We start from the raw sequence: 18,919 nt of genomic DNA on the forward strand, positions 1-18,919 counted from the left end.
GACACACAGACCTGATCTCATCCTCGGAGTTGAAATTTCTCCCCAAGGACTGAGATGACAATGAAAGCCCTTTTAGCTGCGGTTGCTTTCACAGGGATTCGTCACTGCCGCGTTAATTTTCACGAGGGATGGCAAACAGAGATGAAGGAGTTGCTTTGTGAAGTGGCCAGCGGGAGGGGGGTTGGAGGCCGTGTTAAAGATTTTGGATGCTTGCCATGGCCATCTCTGCATATGAAAATCATATTTCATGTCTGTGGGAAAGCTGGGTAATTCCACCGACATTATGACAGCAGATGTGTGTATTTCAGGCTGCGTACAACTTGGATTTCTCATTAAAAAAAAAATGGGACAGCATCAAGTTCTGGGAACTCTTACACTAATAAATACATGCATGCAGTCTACTCACCGATATTTGATCCCTTCCAGCTTTAATCGGGCGTGCAGATCTTGTGTGTCATTTCGTTTCACGTGAACATCCACCGTTGCATTTTGATGCATTAGAGAAGCACTGTTGGGCTGCCAGAAGTCCACCTAAAGCATGAAATTAGGCATTAGGTCAACCAGAAATTAAGACCTTCAATGCATCATAGCATACTTTTCCCTTTTCAATGGTCAGTGCTAAAAATAAAAAAGCTAAAAAGTATTGATTCAGTAAGATGTTTGAGTAAAATCATTAAAAGGCATTTGTCACAATTCGCGCTGCACCAATCAGGCTTCTATGGATTGGCAATGATTCTAGGGATTATGAAGGACTACAGCACCTATAGTGCCTTGTAAAAATCATTCATACCCCTTGATGTTTTGCCATTTTGTCCTATTACAACCACAAAACTTCACAGTATCTTTGTCAGATTTTATATGATAGAGCAGCACGTGGTGGTGCAGACATCTGCAGTGAAAAGAAAAGGATGTGGCGTTTTAAAATGTTTTTAAAGACAAAAATCTGAAATGCATGGCATCCGCCATCTCATGAGTCAGAAAACCCTTTCTCTGTAACTACAGTGCCAAGTCTCTGGAAATGGGCTAAGCCGCTTTGCCCATCAAGAGACTGAATTTATGCCCAATTCGACTTTGGAGCTGAAGTTCAGTCTTATTACATGAGAAATGTATGCAAAAAAACGTGTTTTTAAGTACTGTATGTTAGAATGCATCAGAATATCTAGGGCTGCAAGATATCAGAAAATGTTTATAGTTATTGAAAATTGCCATACTGGGATTGATTATGATTAACCTTTATTTTGTGGGACATTTTCCATTCTTTACCATTACACAATGCCCCCACAGCTTATTGTGTGCAGTAACATCTCAGCTACTGAAGAAACACTCCTGGGCTGAGGTAGAGGTGGGAGATATGTACTTTAATCTGTATTCTGGTATATTGATGTATTTATTGTGACGCTAAAAGTGATAATAAATAAGTATTTTCAACTTCATTGCAGACTTTTGAGGTCACTATATCGCTTTGACTGCTTGTCAATGGAGCCACAGCCCCACAAATACAAATACTGCTCTTTAAAAACGTGGCCATTATGAAATACGCTCCTTCGGGACACCAGTTACAGAAATGGTAAATGACCTGTACTTGTATAGTGGTTTATCATGTCCGACATCCCAAATCGCTTCACACTGCATTCAGTCATTCATCCATTCACTCAACACATTCACAAGTGTGGTTTCTATCAATAAGAATTCATATCATGATATTTTCCACGATAATGATCAACGATATAACTGCCCATCCGTATGCTGTGGACATAAAAAAGAAAATAGAATCCATCCATCTGCCCAACTATTTTATACACCTGCAAAGCGTGAATAATGACAGCTGATCAAAGATATCCGACCAAACACTACATCCAAGCAATTCTGTGCATTTGCCTTTTGGGATTCCAAACAACTGGGATACCATATGTTGTCAAGTCTAATCTGAACAAGTCCATTGTAGCTCTGGTTGTTTGTTTGGGGTTGTCCTGCTAGAAGGTGAACCTCTGCTCCATTCCCTAATGCTTTAGAGTCTCTCACATGTTTTCTTCCAGCATTGCCCTGTGTTCAGCCACACCCAACTCTGACCAGTTTTCCTGTCTCTGATAAAGAAAAGCAGCCCCATATCATGATGCTACCATCAACGAGGAAATTTAGCTTCAGTCTCATTCGGCCAAAGCTCATTATTCCATATGTTTGCTGTATCCCCTAATATTTTGTACTAATTAAACTAATTAGTGTGTCGTTTAAAAGCAGTTGGTTGCACTGAATGTTATTCCCCAGTAACAGAGTAACTGGGGCTAAATACAAAGGCATGCCACACTTTTCAGATTTTTTTTTTACAAGTACAACTTTTTCATAAAGATTATTAAAGGTACATAGTACAAGTTTAATTTAATTTTTTTCTCTTTCCCATACATGCCTGTACATTTGCCCAACATGTAAAATTAGTTATTCTCTATTTACTACAGTTGCCTCTCTAGGCTCTCAGTTCAGGAAATTCAAGCCGAATTCTCTGGGTGTGAAATGCTGCGCGCTCTCGTTCTCCTGGCTACATTGTTGAATATTTATAGCTTCCTTACCTCAGAAGACATTACGCCTCTAAACACAAGTCGCAGCTGCAGATGCAATCATATCACTCCAGTCCTGAAATCACTCCACTAGCTGCCTATTCAACACAGAATCCATTACAAAATCTGCCTCCTTACCCATCAGTGCATACACGGAACTGCCGCTAACAACCTCAGTGATCTCCTCAACCCGTACACGGCCCCACGAAACCTCCACCACTGCCTGCCTATCTACTGCCTGCACCAACCTAGGACTAAAGTGTCCACTAAGGGAGACAGGGCCTTCCAGGATAGTCGCCCAACACTATACCCCCATTTACACTACCCTTGTTAAACCGATCCATGCCGAGCTCGGACCGAGCTTGGATCAATTAACCGTGCCGAGCTTGGTTCTGACGACCATTTACACGTCACGCTAGCATGGTTCCTCGCCTCCTAGTGACGATCTACGGTACTACTGCTCTCTAGGATTGAAGGAGGGAATCAAGCAGATCAAAATGGCGGCGCCCATAACATTCAGGAAGTTATGTTTGGTTATAACATAACTTCCTGAATCGTCAGAACCAAGCCGAGCCTCGTTCTGACGACCGTTTACACATCACGCTATCTCTGTTCCTTGGTTGCTCCTCGCCTCCTAGTGACGATCTGCGGTACTGCTGCTCTCTGGGATTGAAGGCGGGACCAAGCAAATCAAAACGGCGGCACCCGTAACATTCAGGATGTTATGCTTGAGTATTATTGTGATATTTCAGTGTTTGCGGACAGTCAAGGGAAGAAAGCAACCATTGGTGAATTTACTTGAGAGAGTCGGCTTTTGGGAAGTGGATGAGACAAACAAACGTCTACTCCGGGTTTAGGGACGCTGGAAACGACAGACACTGAGGTTCATCACGCTGGTAAGCAGAATCCTCTCTGGAAACACAGTTAAAAAGGGTAGTGTAAACAAGGTATATGGAATGCCCTCCCAGATACCCTGAGGGCCCAACAAACTGTGGAGATGTTCAAAAAGCACCTAAAGATATTCCTATTTTAACTGGCCTTTTAATACTTATGATTTTAATTTTGCTTTCATGGTGTTTTATTGTGTTTTTGTTTTTACTATACTTTGGGAACTTTTTTTAACCCCTGCTATTGTAGCACTAAAGTGCATTATAAATAAATGTTATTATTATTATTATTATTATTATTATTATTATGCTTTTCCTCTTCTCCCATGCACGTGTACAACACTGGTGTCATTTCAACTTGTCGCCAAAGGGGGCAGATGTCTGCAAAAATCTTGGAACTTGCACTATGCTCCTTTAAGTATTTATGCTCTTCCTCCAACTTTATGACAATTCTGTATTTAGTGATGATCCAGCACACAAAATCCGAATGAACATGCATGATGGTGCATTTAGCGTGCAAGAAAAACATAGGGGTTTTCAGCATTTGACAATGCAATGAGTGGTCAGAGCAAATCATGTGATAATGTTTAAACTTTCTAGTCATTGGTGAAACAAAGTCTAAGTAAAGAAATGACGGGGGAAAAAACACAAGCCTCTTGCTCAGCTTTCTTCCTTTCTTCTCTCCTGTGCAACCTCACATTAGCAAGTACTAACGTGTGTTTTGGCATATTGTCAGGCTGAGGCTGAGCTAATATAGGCGGGCCAGAGAACAAAACCCGCTGTTAACCAAATAAATTCAGATATTGAGGGATACCTCTGACAAAACCACACAAAGAGAGAGGGAGACTAATTGAAGAAGGAAAAAGTGACCAAGAGAGTCTCTTAAACCAAAAAGGAAGGCAGTAATCTATAAATTAAAGATAAAAGAATCCTTTTCAGCGCACTGCAGCGTAAACATGCGATTATTCTCGGCTGGCTCTCATTTGCTGCACACAGGCTTGTTAATGTGTCAACTGGTGTAAGAGTTTACAGAATGCATACGAGATTATTTTAACTGCTGGGATAGAAACCCATCAGCCAGAACGTTTGGTGCCCCAGAGTATAAACCCCATTTATACTGTTGCCGCTTTTCATGGCGTTTCCCAAATGGCGCTCCAAAATGTCTCAGACCTGCCTCCTTCCTTAGCAAAACAAATCCAAGACACATAGGACTGCTTCAACGTCCTTGATTAGGCTAACAGTCCATGGCTCCATTTATGAGCCCTAAAAGTATGTTATTTGTCTGTTTTTCAGATCTTTTACGTTCTGATTGTTTACGTCCCTTTGTATGTGGCCAGCTTTAAATAACTGGATTAGTATTGTTTTGTTTTATGTGGTAGCTGAGTGGGCAGAAGGAGAGTGAAGTTACAACTCAATGAACAAAGCTGGTTTTCTTAGGAGGGAGAAAAGTGACGTTGCGTCTCAGTGCTTGTAATGAGATGACCAAGCTGGATCAAGCAGGTTAGAAAGCGTCATTGTGTCTGTTTATGTGACCTGAAACAAATATATTATATGTCTGAAAACCGTAGCTCATGCTTTCAAATAGAAGATGACTATGAGCCGTCTAAAAAGAAAACAACATTGAACATATTCGGTCCAGAACAAGTCTATACAAGTTCACTTTGAGTCGCTTCGGCCGCTAGATACAAACTTTTGTTTCATTTGGTTCTACTGGGACCTTAACTGGAACAATGGGATTATGTTGACTGTGGTCGAGATTTTGGGCAACAGACACTATTAAGCATGGTAGAGGTTCTGTGCTGTGGGCCTGTTTCTGTTCCTATAAGGTCCTGGGACCGGTATCAGAGAGCTAATCTTCAAATTGTCATTACTGGGACTTTCAGGAGAATAATGGCCAAATCAACACGAAAAACGAGACACAAATTAAACCTTCTTTCATGGCCGTCTCCTTCTAAAAATCCTCTAGATAACCTGTGGTGAACGATAAAGAGAAGAGAACTTAGAGAGATGACCCAGAACTGATGATCTCCAGAGACTGTGCACGAAGGAAAAGTCAAACATCCCTCTCTCTGTATGCTGCGACCTTGTGACAAAGAGATTTCTTAAAAAAGAATGTTCCCCACTAAATGTCCTCCAATGAAGGGTTGCACTCATTTTTTCTCAAATTTTAAGTGAGATCATAAGAGGGGACTCTGTTCCCAAACGTCAAATTAAAACAGGTAACGACAGTATTCCAGTTTTGTCCCATAGAATTTAGATTGAAAGATCAAATCCCTAACACCGTCACTTGTAGAAAGATAAGCAAACAAAACAGCAAGATGTAGAACATTTTCTAATTATTATTTCCAGCAAAACTGAAAAGGATTTACTGCATTGGATTGTGTTAAAACTGTCTTTTGTCATGTATGTAAAATAAATCCTGATAATTTTCTTTAAACTTAAAGTTTAACTTAAAAAAAAAAAAGCAAGTATGGCCCAGTTGTGTAAAAACTGAGGGGAGAAGGCCAACAGAAGGTGGAAAATGTCAGGAGTGTTATGGGCTCTTTTAAAACGGCTTTCACAGAAATAAAAACATATTGTCGGACGGGCTGCACGGACGTTAGCGCCGTTTCCTCTCAGAAAAATAGGTCCTGGTCCATTTCAGCTCGAACCTTTCTGTCTGCAGTTTGCATTTTCAACCGGTGGATGGCTGGGTTCTGGTTCTGGTTCACTTCCACAAAAACACACGTTGAGCAATGTTAACTGAGTCACTGGAAAGTTTTTATAATAGTTACTGTAAACAACGTTTCTGCTGATGGCTGAATGAAAAATCTTGTCTGATAAGCTTAGAACTATGCAGAGAATGACCGAAAATGTTGGAGAGCGATGAAGTCCAATCAGATCTAATTTTAGTTGCACGGAAAGCTGGGAAATGCCACTGACACTCTTCAGCAACATAGTAATTGTTGCAAGTATCATTTGTTGCACATTGCAAGTATCATTTGTTGCATGTACACAATTATAAAAAAAATCTGCTAATTCTAGTTTTTGAAATGATAATCATGAACTTGAAGTTTGTTACAAAACCTTCAGAATTTTTAATTCAGCAGAGAACATTGTGTCCATGTCATATAAAATATGCATTCCATGTAGATTTGTTTGTTTTTGAAGTGCGAAAAAGGAACCCCACAACCCTAAGTAACATTTCAAGAAAAAATATTCTGAATCTCTCTGTGTTGCAGAATATAAATTTAACCCCCAATCTATACTGGAATAAATATTTCCACCGTTTGTAAAGAAAAGTTTCTTTGAAGATGAAAAAGGCCCTAAAAACACATTCCACTACATGACTTCACCTGTTAGTCAACTAAATCACAAAATATCTAAACAAGACTAAAATGAAATTTTAAAATAAATGGATTTCAGTAAAAAGGCTGTGATAAAGAATATGATAGAAAATGAATGACTGTTTAGTACATTCATATAAAAAACAGTCAATTGTTCCTGTCATACATGTTGCACATATTTAGAGACACTATAATATAAATGTTCAATGAAAAAAAAAAACTCAGATTGGTATGTTTTTATTCACTTCAGGTAAAAACAGTTAATTTCTTTTTTCAGCAGATATTCTTTCATCATATTATCTCCACCAAATGTCCATTTTACAGGGCCATATTGTAAATGGTAAATGGCCTGAACTTGTACAGAATTTATCAAATCCTAAAGGACCCCAAAGTGCTTTACAAGACATCCACCGATTCACTCACACATTCACACACTGACAGTGGTGAGCTACATTGGAGCCTCAGCTAGGGGAAGGCTGACAGAAGCGAGACCCTCTGACCACCGCCAGCAGGGAATGCAGGTCAAGTGTCTTGCCCAAAGACACAATCACAGAGACAGTCAGAGCAGGGGATTTGAACCGGCAACCAGGTGGTTACAGGACAAGCTCCCTAGCTCCATTACTGATGGGTTGAATCTTGATTCCCCTGCAGTCTGTAGTGCACACTCTGACCCTATGTGCAGCCCAAAGCCTGCATCTTATAGAATCTGGCACAACGCAGGCATGGCAGTGAGCCTGAGCCGCTGAGAACACATGTCCACAGCTGTCCAAACAGAAGCTGCTGCTGCTGGTGTTGTTCCTGCTGCAGCCTCAGCCACCTCCGCGCTCGCAGCGCTTCCAAATATAATAGCTCAGTCCTGACCAGTGGCTTTCCCCTTGAACCCTTCGCTGCATATTTGAAGCCTTTACTGAGTCCTTTTTGTCCTGGTTTTGTCCTGCAGTGGTTCCTGTTGGGAACCGTACTGGGCTTGTGCTCTGTCATCACTCAAAAAAGGATATAAAACATTTAGGCAGTCCTATTAATAGTTGCTTTTGGTGATGAAAACACTGAGACCAAGATTGATCATTTCTCTTTTTTTTGTCCTGTCTGGCAGTGGAGCCCTAAGAATTGCTGTCTTTATGCCAAAGAGAGCTCAACAGATTTTATTTTCACAAGCGGAGCATTACTGCTTTCTCCATAGGGCCCTGCTTGATTTATATATGCAAAAAAGCTTTATTAGATTTTATTCTGGGACTATATCATGTTCAATGGACAGAAACAGGAAGGTAGAAGAGAAAAAAAAGTATGAGACAAAATGGTAAAAAGGAGAAAAGGTGGAAAAAGCAGGAGAGGAGAAGGAGAAAGCAACATGACATCATTAGAGTCTGCATCTACACCTGCAAAGAGAGATATAATAACAGCAAAACAAACCGATAAAGTATTGGAGGTACAAACAACCAAGGCCTTGATAAAATCACTGAAGAATATGGTATTATTTAATACAAACTGTATAAAGTGAAGCTAATGATAGGGTTTATCTGTATAGAAGTGAATCTGTAAGCACCTGAATCCAAGCACCTGTAGGTGTTTGCGAGACTGCACTTGTGTATGTAAGGTTTATTGATAAAATAAAGCACAGTAGTATCTGTGAGGAGCCAAAGACCGGCCCCCCAGAGCGCCGAGGAGGGCCAACACAGGGAAAGCCCCCCCCCACCCCCATTCCCCATCCCAGGGAAGAGCAGAGAGGAGCCCCGGGAAACCCCCAACAGCCACAGTGCCGAAGCCCCCGGGAGCTGCGGCTACAACGCCGCAGGCTCCACTGGCAGCCAGCTACACCGGAGCAGATCCACAATGGGTCTAGAGACCTGAGGCCCAGGGGCGCCCCACACCCCTGGCAGGGCCCCAACAGAGCCACAAGGCCCAGGCTGTCATGATTTAAGTTTTTGCTTGTTTCGCTTTTCTGGACTTTTCCTATCAGCCCGTCTATTCAGCTCAGCCACCAGTCTATTAATTCAATTAAATTTTATTTATATAATGCCAATTTATGATACATGTCATCTCAAGACACTTTCCAAAGTCAAATTCAATCAGATTATACAGATTGGTCAAAAAGTTTCCTCTCTAAGGAAACCCAGTAGATTGCATCAAGTCTTGACAAGCAGCATTCACTCCTCCTGAAAGAGCGTAGCGCCACAGGGAGAGTCGTCTGCCCACATCAGCTCCACCTGCTGACAGTAATTATATTCAACTCTGGTCATCTGTTCACCCGCCTACATATACCTGCCTCAGCCAACTCATTCCTGCCAGAACATCTCTTCTCTTTTCGTGCCGTCCAGTGTGATGTGCCTTGCCTCTACCAGATCCTGTGTGCTCAGCCAGCTGGACTCTTCAGTCAAAGGTTGCCTGTGTCTGCATGCTGCAGTTCTGCCTGTTTCCCCGTGACTCCCAGCCGCTCGTTCTACCCGTTCTGGTGGTTCACTGGTTCACATCGCCTGTTCTGATCTTTCTCCACATGCATCCTCTGGTCTCCTGCTCATCCCTGCCTGCCTACACCATCTGCCATAACTCATCCGTTATGGCATAACCCCCCACCCCAATCCCAGCCCAGGCAACCTATTTCTGATCCTTTTTCTACCTTTTAATGTGGCTAAGAAAAAAAAGTCTTTTAGGGGGAAATGAAATAGAATGGGTTAAGATTCACGTGTTTCACGTCAATACCGTTGGGCATTTGGAAGTATTCACAACTACTTTCACTCTAAGGCCCTAGTTCCAGCTGAAGACCACCTGAAAGCATGATGGTGCCACCACCATGCTTTACCAACATACCTTTCAGAACTGTGGCCGAAGAGTTCAACCTTACTTCCATCAGATCACAGCACATTTTCCGGGTCTGTTTTTCCCTAAAGGAGTTTGTATTGCAATTGAATTTTCTATGCTAAAAGTCACATCAAAGGTAGAAGAGTTTCGAAATTGTCTCAAGTGTTTTTTTCTCTTCTTTTTTGTATTACAAAACTCAACATTTTAACAGGGCTGTGTAGACTTTTTATATCTACTACAATAGGGAGACTAACTGGGGGATAAAGGCGAAATGGACAAGTGAGATTTGAAGCATGGATTGAAAGGCATTATTCCAGAACATTTCTGAAATGTTTTAACTACGTAGATATCTAGTTTCATTACACCCGTTATATGGAACTCAGTGAAGTATTCAGAACATACAATTGTTAATACCACGGCGTCGGAGGTCACAATATGATGACCTGTGCTTAGTCTAAGTTGTACTTATTTACTTAGACACACTTGTATGTTTGTTTTAAATGGGTTTTGTGATTAAATGAACTTTTAGGTTCCTACTTGCATGAAAATATTCACAAACCTTATTATTTTCAGCAGGAACAACAAACATCCAGAAAAATATCAACATTTATAAATCCCCCTTTAAATCATCCATCAAACCAGTAGTTTATGTCTTGAATAGGCATCTCTCTGTCTTTCTCTACACCAGCCTTAAAGTATGAGCAGACTGAAACATTGTGGGAAAAGGGTCTTGGTCGCTCCTGACTCTGATGGATAATTACTTCCAAATGAGTTTGGGAGAAGAGGGGAGGCCTTTGTCTCCTCTGTGGGTTCCTGCCTAATTTCAGTGTCTTTGAAACACATGTTCACAGAGTTTAAACATCTGAGCAGTCCTCCACCTAAAAACAAAAGCAAAAAAAAAAAAAAAATCCACCCCTTATTTCTGTCAAAGCTTCTTATTCAAATGGTTACCGACAGTCTCTCTACACCACCCACAGAGGTTTTTTTTTTTTTTTTTTTTTTTTTTTTTTTTTTTTTTTTTACCAGACTCTGAAATTTGCTTGCTGTGCATATATTGACATAATTTCATATCTGAGAATACATGGAAAGAAAAGCATGTGTGTTTAAGGTTTCAGGGGAAATATATGAAACAATGCTAACCTTAATCTGTCCCAGGATTTTCTGGAGGGCTCGTACCTCTGCGTCGCTAGTCGGTGTAATCCTGAAGATTTGGTCGCTGTGGAAACAACACAAGCCCCCCCGAGGTTCAGGTTACAGCTACGATCAACACACTTCGAAAGGTGTTTTTACACCATTTCCACCCACTTCCACACACATCAAGAGAGTGCATGCTGTAAAAACACCCGGGCTACAGAGTCAGGCCATGAATATGCCTTTTGTGCCAACCGACACTTATAATATCGGATGCCAGATAGCGAAATGGGGGTGGGAAGTTCCTCTTTCAGTATTCCTATAGAACAGGGCAAAACTCCCTTAGCTAAATAACCTGTTTCAGACATCATTATAGGATTATGTTACCAGTCTGTATAGGTAGCGCCTGCAGCCAGCAGATACAGTAGCAGCAGTTGCATCCATGCACTGCCCTGACTAAAATGTGATTATACGTCAATATGTTTTTATAGGTTGTCAATTTCTGGGTTTTCTTCTTTATTTATTTTTCTTTTTTATTCCCACACTCAGTTCTGTAGATTTTTCTGTCAGGTTTTATACATCATTTGAGTACAACTCAGTCAACTCATGAAATATCACAATGTCAATGCTGACTTCTGATGTAGCAGTGTGGTAAAGAGGCATATGGACACATCTAGATTACTTCAAATCTATTAAACATAAATTTGACTTGTAATATTATTCTATATTTGCATCGCATGAATCCCAGTTTTCAATCAGTAACAACCTCATTTCACGAGGACAAAAATAAAATAGGAACCAAGTTCAATATTGAAAACTTCAACTCCAGTTTAAAACCAATGAACAAAAGGATCTAGAGACCAAAAAAAAAAAAAAACACATTAAAATAGATTTTTTTATTGAGTTTTCTTTTATTATGTTTGTTCTTTCAGTGACAATAATAAATAAATGAATTGGTTAAACTGAAAAAGCTTTTTGATATACTACACCAAAACACATAAACTAAAAAAAATAAATCAATGTTAAACATGCTTTATTTTTCAAGAAATTGATTTGTGTGTTTATTTATTTGATTTGGAAAAAGATATAATGTCTGAAAACTCAAATTGTTAGCCATACTCAGTTTTCATTTTTTTTAAACTTACAAGACTTAAATAATCAATTCAATTTCTGTACTTTTCAAGGCAGCATAATGTTTGAACACCTCAGCCTCCAAACACCTTTGTCTTAGAAGCCTTTTAATGGCATGAAACACACAGTAAGAACAAAAGTTAATGCAACTTAAAAATGTATGCACATAGATACACAAACACACGTTCATACATAAGTATACCACCCTTGCATCTTTATAGTTGCAAATAAAACCCCTCGGTGTGGCGCTCACTTCAAGCTGAGGTGCCACCTCGTGCTGTTAACATGAGGACAGAAACAGACTCCTCTTTCTTCAAATCGTACAGCATTCCAGACTAAACTCCAGTTTATTTCTTCAAATTCAACAAAGCATTAAGCACCTCTCCAATCCACTTTATGTAAATCGGGGGATATTTCCATCTTTACAATATTAGCCTCCTGGCAAGTAGGGCTCTGAATGCTGTCAAGTCTTTTTCTCACAAAGAGAAGGTGACAGAGGATGGCCAAACCCCAAACAGAGCTCACTGAGCTTTAGGAGCAATTTCCCCTCCAGAGCATTTTAAGGCTTTTGGACACATCCTAACCAGGGGTTGGTGGAGGGCCTTGAAGCTGATTTAAAAAAAAAAAAAAAAAAAACTCTACTATATTTAAGCTGTATGAAAATGAAATTTCGTTTTGTACGCACTCTGTGCATGATGGATGACAAATAAAGTTGTCTAAGTCTAAGTCTAATTTAAACATCATTTGGTTTTGATACCTTTAAGAACATTTAGTTTTTTTATACAACACAAGATAAATACTAAATTTGTTATATTTCCCATAGTTTTTAATAACAAATTATCACGACTAACCAAATAACCAGAACTCTTAGGACAAGAAGTTCAACTGATACTATCCTGCAGGAAGAGCATCTACAGTATCTATACCACCTTCCACCACGTTGTATAAGTGAGCATCTTCTTCTCACATTTTGAGCTTCTTTTAAACAGCTTCTTTTTTTTTTTTTTTTTTACAGTCTGTCACACAGGAAGCTGGGCCCCACTAAACAAAGATGGGAACAGGCCATTCATGAGGTCTGAGGGACAAAAGGGTCCAGGTGTCCCACAGAAGTGGCCTCCTCCTCTCACTGACTGAAGGAATAATTTATTTCGAGGGGAGCAGCACTGACGGAAGACACGCAGGGACACGTTTTGGAGGAGAAAAAGGTCTAGATAACTATAAATCTAAATGGATTTAAAAACTGTAAGCTTGTCGTCTGTGCATCTTAAATAAAAAAAAACATATTTTGTGATAAACCAACAAAAATAATGCATGATAGTGAAGAGGAGGAAAATATATTTACTGTTTTATTTATTTATTTATTTTTTTAATAAAAATCTGAAGTGTGCCTGCACCAGGTACAGAAAAGCTGGCTATAGGTGGGACCAGAACTGAGCTTTGCGACCCACTATTAGAAGGTTTAACAATACATAAGTCTATGTCGATTAAATGATTAACGATCCAATTACATTGATGGAAAATGAAAATATCGATACAAATCATCAATCTTTAAGATGCACCTTTAATTTGAAATTCACTGAGCATTTCCTTCTTTAAAATGTTAGTTTCTTAAATACTGTATTGTTTAACTCAGGATTTGCATTGTTAATGGCTTGAAACACACTAAATGTTCTAATTCAGTCTAAATTTGATGTCATTCCACATTCTTTAAGATGAACTTTGGTTCTCTAACTTGGATCTACAGTGAGCCAGGATTCACTGAATCATTCTGAGCATGGTTTTCAAACATTTTATTTGTCTTTTCATTTCTTTTGTCTGTACATAGTTCCTTATCATCTTTTTATCTTAATTTTGCTTAGTAGTTTTAGTTAAGTTTCACTAGCCAAGTAGAGGGGAATTGTTGAATGAAATATAGTGTTAATTCAGATAGACAGCATTATATAGTGATGTTCTCTGGATGATCATTTTATTTCTGTTAAATTTCTACAACTAGAAGAGAAACTGTCACTTATTTATTACATATGAGTTTGCTATTAAAATAATATCAGTGCTTGCATCATTCCTTTCAAATATTGGCCTAATATAAGCTGTTTGGGCTGATATTCACTGGACAATACCTAACAGAGCAAGAGTTATTTATTAAAAATTAAATAACTTAAAACAGTGCGTAATAGTACAACACCACAATGTGCCATTCCCACCATAAAAAAGCGTGGTGGTACCACCCTGCTGCAGAGGATGCTTTCTAAATGACAAACTTAACCATGTGTTTGAAGAGTCCAGTCAAAGTTTAGACCTAAATCCAATAGAGATTTGAATATTAATGTTGGTGTGCTTTTTGTCTTATCGAATTGAACCCTGAACAGGTTGCCATTCCTGGGCAGAGAGTCCACACATGCACTGGGAGAACACAAAGATATTTTACACTGTAGGTGTTTGTAACACTTTTCGTGTAGTTTTTGTGGCTCTGGACAAATTTCATGTCGTAGGATTGAGTGCAGATGACACCTAGGACTGTAATGGATAGTTGTAAAAAATCAGAAACATCAAAACACTCTGGACTGTGTGGTTTTAGCATGATGAACTGTGAGAAAGCACTTCTGCAAGGCGCTGAAATGTTTTGCTTCTTTGAGGGATTAAATCATTAGATTGCCACTTTGTTCGCATTCAGAGCTGTGCCACACTTTGTTGGATCTCCTGCGATAAGTCGGCTGGCAGTTTTTTGTTACTGTGTAGGGATGCCTGGAAAAGATACTTTCCTTTACAGCCACCAGCTCCAGGGATTTGTCAGATAAAGATGCCTTTAAGTTGTCCGTCTGTTGAACCTCTCTGCAGGACGCTCCCTGGAATCGAAGCAACTCTTCAAGCCAAAAAGGTGAGTCTCAGTGTTGTTTATGTTTCAATGTAAAGGTTAAACTGTTTCTGTTTTCAAACCTGTGTTTGCAGTTATCAAGATGCTTTCTAATAACTTAGAGAGATCGTTTAACATGAGGAACAAACTGTTTCGCAAAGGTCTCACACACACATGAATGAAAAACTAAGATATGAGCCATCTGAGAGAGAAAATGAGGGCGTCTTTAAGCTGCGATGCTCTCCCCCTGCCCTTGTTAAAACACATCAAAGGCTCCTTTGAAACAGACCATAAATATCTTCTGCCCCGCTTTCTATATGTTTTCTCAGATTACTGCAGCCCCTGCAGCTGAAGATCTCCGATCTTCCGAATGTCACGTCCCAGGACAAACTTTGTGTCGTTTTAGCCTCTATGTGGGATTCAGACCTTCACCTTTGGCTGCAGCTTTTGTAACTTTATTTTTGCAATTATAAGAACAAATGGCATCAGGAGTAGATCTCAACATTTCCGCATGTGGTTTTGGAAGATGATGAGACCACAAGCACGCCCAGTGTTCCCCCATCCTGACAGCCTCTGTGAAGCAACGCGTGGCAGATATAATCTTATCCTAGTGCAATCAGCAGAGCCGGCCTGAGGCATAGTCAACCAAGCCGCTGATTAGCGCCCACAGCCAGCAGGAGGCCCTTATCGTCAACTGGATTTTTGCACAGAACACGTCTCTGAACTTGTCGTGTGTTTGGAGTCAAGCGTAATTAGAATGAGCAGACTTTCAACTTTTATGTTCCAAATAGGGCTGGACGATATAGAAGACAAGCACATAGATAAAATAGAAATCAGATTGATAGATATCGATAATTATCAAAAGATGCAAAAAATATATTTTAAATGCAGCCCTGACAATTTTATGCTGTTTTTAAATAAAGAACACTGAATTAAAAGGAAACCCTTTATTCAACCAAAATTTTACCAAAACTGTAAGTCTTAATAAAGCGTTTTTTGGTTTGTGATTGGTTGGGAGGATGTAATCACTGTAGTATTAACCTCCTTGATAGGCTAGAATGCAAAAGGAAGAAAAACTGTTCTGCTATTTAACTTTTTATTGACCCCTTTTTTTTATTGAACCACATGTCTATGGATCAATATCGTTTTTGAATTATCGTCAAGCCCAAGTTCCAAATAGCAAATGTAAAATAATTTTAAATAATGAATTAATTCTAAGTAATTCATGAACGATTTTACCTAAGATTTCATATTTCAGTCCATACTAAATTTTTTGGCACTATCAATTGCTGTGCTTGCTTATGAGCCGTTTTGTGCACTCAGTGACTTCTTCCAAACAAATCGCAACAAGTAATCCGTATTTTGCAACATATACTGTAGATTTATGAGGAAGGACCAGGTAAACTTTGCTCCTTCATCGCAGCCGCACTGAGTCTGCAATGAAGGCCGGTACACCGGACAGAACTGCAAGAGCAAATGAGTGAGTCAGCCGCCATAGATAATGCTAACCGACAGAGATTATTGTCGGTCAGTTTTAAGGAATTCATAGTTCACTAGGGCAGAATGTGCATACAGGTTTTGCTGGTGGACGGTCGGTGATGGCCTGTTGCCTTGCAAAAGTATTGATGCTCCTTGACCTTGTTCCCATACAGTCACGTTACAAACACAAACCTGTGTGTACTTACTGGAGATTTATGTGATAGACCAACACAAAGCGGCACAAGACTGTAAAGCGGGAGAGTCTAAATTAGTTTTAAAACTATTTCAACAGATAAAAACCAGAACGAGTGGTGTGCATTCGTAAATAGCCCTCTTGTGTCAAGTTTGTAAAAGTCGTTTTTGCTGCAACTACAGCTGCAAGTCTCTACCAGCTTTGTAAATCTAGATAAGACATCCATTGACATTCTTCTTTCTAAAACAGCTTACGGTAAGCTCAGTCAGACCTCCATAGTTTAAACATACATTTTCAAGACACTCTGCCCAAGTCTAAAGCCTTTTACAGCCTCTAACAGGTTTTCCCATGTAGTCAGCTACCAGCCTAACCAGTTTCCAGGTTCCTGCTGAGGAATGCTCACGTCAGACCATGATGCTGCCAACATCAAAGGGATGGGGCTCAGGTTGACGTTCAGTGTTTTCCACTCCACAAGGAGTTTTGCATGTACGCCCCAAGTTTATTTTGATCTCACCTTACCAGAACACCTTCTTCTCACCACTCTTCCATAAAGGTCTGTGCTGTGGACCTAAACGGTTGTGCCATACTCTTTTCATGTTCGGATGATGGACTGAGCAGTACTCAGTGAGATAGCCAAAGCTTGGCTGTGGCTTTATAACCTAAATGTCTTGTAAACATCTTCAAAACTTTATGCCTGACCTGACTGCTGTTCGACCTTCACAAGGCTCTATTTACTAATCGGGTGATTTCTGAATTGTATCTATGGGTATCAAAGGAGAAAGGGGTGAATATGTATGAATGTCACATTTTGCTAGTTTTTATATGGAAAAAAAAGTTTGAAAACCACGTGGGGCTCCCAAATCAAATTCTGCTCAGGAGCCAAATCAACATTTGGCTGACCCTGGCGATCAGACAACAAAGAATAAACTTATTGCAGGTGAGCAGCACAAAGACTTTCTCTGTTCCTTCTCTGGTCAGCTTTAAAAACATGCATTTATTTGGTTATTCTGCGCGTGGTTTTGCATAATGTATCTGCTTTTCAACGTGAATGAAAGGAACGTTAAATAAAGAGTGGTGTGTGTGCGCGCGCCTGTTGGGAAGAGCTCTTTAATTCACTCACCCTGCGTAGCGGTTGTTGTACTGGTACGCACCGGCGGCATACGGCACATTACTGCAGACGATCACACAGGTCAGTAAAACGGAGGCGCCAAATGTCCTCCTGTGGTCCAGATCCATCCCCGGGCAGCAGGTCCGCGACCAGGAAGAGTTTGCAGGATGCAGGTCAGCCACAAAAACGACGCTTCCAAGACGCGCGGGGTTAGCGCGCACCGTCGGCAGACAGGCTGCAGAAGTGTCGGGTTGCACACAGAGCCGCTCGGATGGTTAAATACCTTCCACCTCCGCTGAAGCCGTGGAGAGAGTATCTGCAGCGGCGGTAGCGGTTCTTTTTAAAACCAGGAGGACCGGAGTCACGTGGTCCGCGGGGACAAGTCGGAAAATGACTGCGGGCGTCTGTGCGTAAATTTCACGCCCAGGACGGCGGGTCGATGTTTCTCCTGGTTTTAGGTGATGCGTAAAGGCTTGCATTACCAGAACAGTGCACTTTTCCTCCACAGGTTCACAACGGATTCATAAGTATGGTGAAGCAAATATGATCAGCTTAGATTGCTTTCTTTTGCACAGTTGTGAGATGCAGCTTCTATTTGGACATCAGTCAGTTTTGGTTTTCCAGTCTGGTTCTGCGTTCTGCCAAACTCCTTACGACACCCAAATAAAGAAACAGCATTAACACGGTGGCAGCTTCTCTCAGTGGGAATCCTATAAAATATAGAAATGTTTTTAAAACCCTTGTGTTATCCTAAAATAGAGAAAGATATAAAAAAATCATATTTTATGGCAAAAACATAATTTCACATACTTTTTTTTTTTTTTAGAAAAATAAAATACTATTGTAGCCCTTCGAAATAATGGCATGTTAATTAGTAATAACAGTTTTAAGAAAATCACTGGTGCAACACTATTGCTGCCTCTGACAATTCTTATTAAATAAATAGCAGAAGCAATTTTCACAGAGGACATTTCTAACTCTTCAAAAGGGGAAAGGCATAAATATGTAATTCAAGTAAGGCAGATGTGTAACTGAGTCAAACTCCATGTCAGGTTCATGTGAGACAAAGCATTAATAGGTTAAAAGCACCTCAAGCCACTGTTAAGTATGGTAGTGGATGTGTGATGCTGTGGACCAGGCTCCCTTCCCAAGGGCACTGGGGACCTATTAAGCCTGGTTTATGCTTGATGGACCCGTGAGGTCTGCGCCGCCATATTAGGTCATTTTGGCTTCCACGCCCCTCCGAGCTACCAAAGGTTTCTGTAACACGCACCTGGAAACATTTTTTAACTACACTGACAGGCCTGCGCTGAAAAGCATGGCAGACGAGCAAGCGCTCCGTCTGTCAGAGGTTCGTAAATATAGACATCTTCATGATTAGGCCCATAAAGATCACTTTGATCAACAAATTGTTAACAATCACTGGGCAGAAATTGCCATCACTCTTGCAAGTAAGTTAGAGGCT

General features: G+C 40.3%; 1 protein-coding gene across 2 annotated transcripts in view; it reads right to left on the reverse strand.

Moving 5' to 3' along the window:
• The window catches only part of cpa6 (carboxypeptidase A6), a 30,977-nt gene extending 13,146 nt beyond the window's left edge, over positions 1 to 17,831 (reverse strand). The window contains exons 1-3 of one of the 2 annotated variants that reach the window (XM_012857472.3): positions 17,467 to 17,831; positions 10,702 to 10,777; positions 407 to 531 (exon numbers count right to left, since the gene is read on the reverse strand). In XM_012857472.3, coding sequence (XP_012712926.2) covers positions 407 to 531; positions 10,702 to 10,777; positions 17,467 to 17,582 — 317 coding nt within the window. In that variant the 5' untranslated portion in view covers positions 17,583 to 17,831. The remainder of the gene's footprint in view (positions 1 to 406; positions 532 to 10,701; positions 10,778 to 17,466) is intronic. The other variant, XM_036125641.1, reaches the window with a different exon arrangement.
• Positions 17,832 to 18,919: the final 1,088 nt, after the last annotated feature.

This window comes from Fundulus heteroclitus, chromosome 21 (genome assembly GCF_011125445.2).
Source record: "Fundulus heteroclitus isolate FHET01 chromosome 21, MU-UCD_Fhet_4.1, whole genome shotgun sequence".
NCBI classification, from domain to species: domain Eukaryota; kingdom Metazoa; phylum Chordata; class Actinopteri; order Cyprinodontiformes; family Fundulidae; genus Fundulus; species Fundulus heteroclitus.